Source organism: Fulmarus glacialis, unplaced genomic scaffold (genome assembly GCF_000690835.1).
Source record: "Fulmarus glacialis isolate BGI_N327 unplaced genomic scaffold, ASM69083v1 scaffold721, whole genome shotgun sequence".
Classification (NCBI taxonomy): Eukaryota; Metazoa; Chordata; class Aves; order Procellariiformes; family Procellariidae; genus Fulmarus; species Fulmarus glacialis.
The window spans coordinates 10,912-16,846 of NW_009191908.1; the positions used below are offsets into that span (position 1 = coordinate 10,912).

A 5,935-nucleotide genomic window follows, 5' to 3' on the forward strand; every position below is an offset into this window, starting at 1 on the left:
ATATTGAAGGAAAAAACCAAAAACAAGGCAAAGGAAAAGTATGTTCAGTTTAAAGGGATACTGAAACACTTCTATTGTTACGAATTGAAGAGTTCAGCACTTACTTTGAAGCTGAATGAGCTAGGAATATTTTCTGAAAATGCGAGTGTTCTGTGAAGAGAGGTCATATTTGTGTTTGCATTGAAATGCTTCATCTTGAGTATTTGCATGATATTTCCTAAGTGCTATGAAGGCATAAGGGAGGTGGGGGAGAAAAAGATTAGCTTTGAGTTGATTAGTCGCTCTGTATGTGTTCCATCCTATGCTGAAATTTGGTGCTAATACAGTCTCTTTTGGTTAGGGTCATTAATTCTGGCTCTCTCTTAATTTGAAAAATAAACAGAAACCAATAATCCAATTAAAAGGGTTTTTTTATAGGTTGCAGACAGGAGGTTACACTACCTGAGTGGGGAGGTCTAAACCCAGTTAATAGCCCTTCTCTCCCCTCATCGGACAGGTGTCCTCCCCACCTGGGTGACCTGCCCTCTCACAGGCTTGGCACCCACCACCTTCACTGCCGTGGCACAGGCAGACTGCTGCATGCGGGCTGGGCTGTGACTGCTATGCCGGGCACCCCATGTACCTGTAACAGTACAGAGCACCCCGTTATTAAGAGGTGGTGATAAATAGTTTTATACAACAATCATTTAATTTCTGTTTAAATTTTTCACCTTTCTGTAAGTCATACTTGATTTGGGGAATCGAATACAAAGACACCTGTCTGCTCTTCCTCACCCCCGCTTGCCAATGTGTGCTCAAATTAAAAAACAAAAGGTTAATGAATTGCAGAGGAGACTTTGTCATGTGTATTAAGGGAATTGCCATAGCTGTTATAAATAAAATCTGTATAATCTGTTTTACAGTTTAAACACGAGAAAAATCTTTGTGTTGTACACTGTCACCAATAGCATTTTTAGTTGCTAGAAGATTTTAAATAAGGGGAGGAGGAAATGGAACTTGTAGAATTCTTGTTGGTCTTTGTATCAGTCAGGATCAGCTATTATTATTCTCAACTTTGGATTTTAAATCTGGTTCCTGAAAACAAAAGGCCTTGTGTATAGTTGTCATGGTATGAATAGTAATTTGTTTTTTTTTTAATTACTACATAATACCCAATTAAAACTACTTGTGCGTGTGTGTGATTGCAGACCTGTAAAAAAGGAAAAAAAGGACCAGCAGAGAAGGGGAAAAGTGGAAACGGAGGAGGGAAACCCGGTGGTCCAAATCGGATGAATGGACATCACCAACAGAATGGTGTGGAAAACATGATGCTGTTTGAGGTAGTTAAAATGGGCAAGAGTGCTATGCAGGTAAGACTTGGGATATCTCTATGACTTGGATGAATATAAAATTTAAATATAACAATCTTTTCCTGTACATACGATTTAATAAAACGAAGCCTAAAGTAAATTTTTTTCTTCAATTTGCAGTTTTTAGTTCCAGATTAAGTTTTTTAAAAAAAAGTTTTTGCATTGTTAAGGTTTGAATTTGAATAAACTGATTTTTTATTTCTAAATATCAGGCATGAATAATCACATATATAATGAAGAAATTCAAACTATGATTCAAAGTGAATTTTCAGTATGCTGAATGAAGAAAGTTATTTTAGATAACTTTAGATAACTTTAAAGTCCTTTTTGTGTGGCTGTAACTAAATACAAATGTGGTTTATGCCTATGGTTGTCATAGAACTTAACAAGAAATCTGTAGTTTGTAGATGCTCCCAGAGCTTACATTATCTGAAGAGAAGTAATTGCTTCTCTTCCCTCACTGAAAGTAAAATTGCTAGTTACAACTTAAGGGCTACTCCTTAAATTACCTGTAAGTTGACTTGGCTAATGTATATTGCAACACTCTAATTGGGTGGAATTTAGGTCAGGATATTTTAACCTGTTAGAAGTCTCTGCATTAGGCACTGTCTCCACTGCATCTACTAATAGGACTGAAGCCAGTCTATTAAGAAATTTAGCACTTTTTTTTTTTTTTTAAATTCAGTTAAATCAGTAGTGTTTGCTTGACTATGTGAATCTTCCAGTGGAGAGAGGGTTAAAGTGTAAGGCTGTCAGCCATGACGCCTTCTTGCTGACTCACTCATGTGACTCCTCAGCAGCCTCGAAGAAAGACTATCTTTGGGATCGAAAATCTAGAGTTTACAGCTTCTGTGATACACATGCAGGAAGCTGGGTCTATGTGCAGTCCTCTGGAGATTTGCACACTCCTGCATTAGAGCTGGGAACCTTGAAGCCTGAGTTCCTTGGCAGAAATTTAGTTCAGACTTTTAAAAAAGAACAGACTACTTTGATGTATTTGCACAGAGAAATTCTGATACTTCCGTCATTTGTTTTGTTCTGCTGTATTTTAGAGCAGGTGAAAAAACTATACTTTTCTAACCATTGCTGTGTGTGCTACGTTTTCAGCCAATTAACAGTGGTTGTATCTTCATGACATTTTAACTGGTTAAAATGATATACAGTCAAAATCTTTTGCTTTCCAAGAGCAAAATGGACCTTTGCCAGGCCTGATTACTCTGTTGACTTGGGGAATTGATACCTGGTTAATAGAGTGAATCTTAGTCAATATTTATTGTCAAAATTACGGAAGAAAAAAGCTCTCAAAGTATTTCTAAAGTAAAGTCCACTTTAGCACTCAGCGTAAAAAGTTTTCTCTGTGGCCCTCAGCACTTGCTTACCCGAAAAGATTTTGATAATTTTTGTTTTATTTTATTTTAAATTCTGTTCCATACCTTCTTCTGAGTTAGTGTCTATTCTCTGGCAAAAACAGATGGTTCGTCCACTGAGACAAAATGTTTTGAGAAACTACTGTTTTGCTGGAGGTTCTTTAAAATAAATAAATTCTGAAAATAATGCTGCCTAACTGAAACATTCGTCCTGTTCCTAGCATTATCCTGTTCTTGCACAGTCGCCTTCTTTATAAGCCTAATTTAAAATGTTTCCTAGATTATTTCTCCCCTCCCCACAGATCAATCAAATTAGTACTAGTTTGTCGGTTCTGCTCCTACTGGGAAGACTATGACAGTTTCACTTTGAGTTTTTCATCCTTTTTGTCTTGCTGACGGAAGTACAGTTGTGCTGTACTGTAAACAATCTTAAATTTAGGGAAGAAGGATTTAGCTGTATCTCTGTTTAGAAATTTTTCTGCATGGCAATATGTTTTATTTGCCCTCACAGCATTATTGCCTGTGAGAGTAAGCACTGAGAAAAGTACAGACAGGAAGCATGGGAGATGCTGCGTAGTCCAGTTGTCTTTTGGAAGTTCTGAACTATTCCATCATCTCTCTTTATTTATAATGACTCTAGATTTTAGAGCAGGATATCAACATATTAAAAAACTCAAAACTGAAAGCTTGATACTAAAGTGAGTCTCTTGTGCCCGTGTTAATAAATTAATTGTATGTTTTTATGACTTCTGCAGTAGACAGTTTGTACTATATACATGGATGGTTTAAACATAATTGCATGTAAATTCTGTTTTCACAAAACCATTATCACAGGTTTCCTATTAATTTGCTTCCCTTTAAGGTTTTTTAGTAAAATGCTCTTGTTCCTATTTGGCTTAGTGAATGCAGAGTAATTAATGTCCATGCAGTGTAGGGCAGTGCGGTTCATCCTGTTATGGCTAATGTGTGTGGAGCACAGTTCATTAAAGGGGCAACATTTCTGAAGAGTATAGGGAGTTGTAGCTGTTGGAACCGAACACCTAAATAGTATCTTTAGGGAAGTGTCACTAGTTTGAAGGCGGGGGGGGAGGGGGGAGAGAGAACCTGCTTCTGGAAAATATACCAATTATTTTTGTGTTCTTCCTCAAAAATAGTTACTGTAGGACTGTGTGGTATTCCTGTGCTTTATGTTCAGGTGTCAGTTTCATACTTGTGTATGCTTATAGAATAAAATGAGTTCTTTTCTTGAAAACTGATATTATGGCAGTAAAGGATCATTCAAACATTTTGTTCTGTGTTAATCGGAAAACCACAGAGTTCAAGTTATTAATGGAAGGAGCAAGAATCACTTACTGGAAAGCAGTTAAATAACACTGACTGTCTTCAATTTACGAAAACTAAAAAGTGCCTTTATATTTGTTTCTTTTCAGTCTGTAGTGGATGACTGGATAGAGTCATACAAACATGACAGAGATATAGCACTTCTTGATCTCATTAACTTCTTTATTCAGTGTTCAGGCTGCAAAGGTAAGATACTGAAATGTTTACTCATTTATTTAAGTAATATAGTATGATGCTCATTCTTTGTTTTTATACTACATATGCTGTAGGACTGCTCCATCCCTGTGGTTTACATTATTAGGTTCTTGTAGTTAAGCTAGTATTTCTGAAGGTGGAGAGCAGGAGGTTTAGAAGTATTATACTATATTTAAAAATGTAGATTAAGCCTTTTGTATTCACACCAGAGAGAATGCAGTACTGGTACTTAACACTTACTTCATCTTCCTCTCCTCCTGCTGTTATTTCAGAAAACCATCTCTCTCTTTTAACATTGATAGTTTAGCTTGTTCAGTCTTGGAATTCTAGTTTGGATTTATCTACTTCTTATCATTGAGTGGTTTAAGATTGTTTCATAGCCTTTGTAGAGATGCTTGATTTAAAAGGTATTATGGACAGCTTCACGGTAGCCTGTTTACAGTAAGATTGTGTTTGCATATTTTATTTTCTTCCTTATTTTTTGGTTTTCTTTCCTCATTTCCACGTCCTCCATTCTTTTTCCCCTCACCTCCTTTTGAAGAGGAGAAAGTAACTTACCCTGCAGTGTCACTGCGCTTGCAGTAGGACTGGATGTAATTTGTTCTGCTCAAGTGTTTCGCTGTCCTGATAAACTTTTAACATGCATAAATCTCCAGAACGCTAACAGCATTCCTCAGAGGTTATCCATGCTTTCAAGAGCAGTGACCTTTTGATTATTGTTACCAGATAAAACTACAGAATCTCGTAATGCTTTCTGAGATGATCCTTGTCATGAATTTTGCAGTATGGTTGCAGTAAACTTTAGGAGATCTATTTGTTTTTTATATCACCATTTACACTCTACCAATTTGAGGCTAAGGCAAATAGAAATTGTGTGAAATCACTGTGTTTATTACAGTGCAGAAGATAATAAGTAGCAATAGAACTGTTCAAAATTGTCTTACACCATTTAGAATCTTGAGTCCTGAAAGGTCACTTCAGATTAGTGTGGTCTCTTGGCTGATGAAGAGGTCTGGCACAAATATCTTTGACTTCTGAATACGAGTGAATGACTAAATTCTAGATATGTGTGTACATGCACACAAACACACTTTTAAAAATGTGTATATAAAAAAGAAAAACTATTGGTGCCAAGCGCTTTTTATACAGGGATGCTAAAATAAAAAATGTGTAACTTCTTAAAAAATACATGTAAAATGTGTGGGTTAGCTGAAAATTGATAATTTTTATATTGTAGCAGGAGGCGTGTCATCTGCCATCTACCTCTTTCATATTAAAAGTGCTAATAATCTAATATCTAAATTGTAGGAGTTGTTACAGCAGAGATGTTCCGACATATGCAGAATTCTGAAATAATCCGAAAAATGACTGAAGAATTTGATGAGGTAATTTAATGAAGTGCTGATAATGTATTGATACTAATTTCTTATTTTACCTGTCCTAATCTTACTGAATCACGTTGCTACAGGTTTCTTTCACGGGTAAGGTCAGCTGCAAAAAGACAGGACTTTTGTGAATTAAAATCTTGAACTCCCTTATTTCACTGAATTTGTAAGACTAGGAAGTAAAGCTCTGCATGTATATAACTTGTTTTATTAATAGTTTAAGAAATCAATATCGACTTTCAGTTTTTGAATAGTGGGAACTCCTACTACTGTGGGGCTGTGTGGGATGCCTCCCCAT

General features: G+C 36.1%; 1 protein-coding gene across 1 annotated transcript in view; it reads left to right on the plus strand.

The window, feature by feature from the left end:
- LOC104083369 (cohesin subunit SA-2) overlaps positions 1 to 5,935 on the plus strand; it is a 24,853-nt gene that overhangs the window by 1,825 nt on the left and 17,093 nt on the right. The window contains exons 2-5 of the mRNA XM_009586839.1: positions 1 to 38; positions 1,188 to 1,349; positions 4,147 to 4,243; positions 5,561 to 5,637. The exon at positions 1 to 38 is cut by the window's left edge and continues 29 nt beyond it. Coding sequence (XP_009585134.1) covers positions 1 to 38; positions 1,188 to 1,349; positions 4,147 to 4,243; positions 5,561 to 5,637 — 374 coding nt within the window. The remainder of the gene's footprint in view (positions 39 to 1,187; positions 1,350 to 4,146; positions 4,244 to 5,560; positions 5,638 to 5,935) is intronic.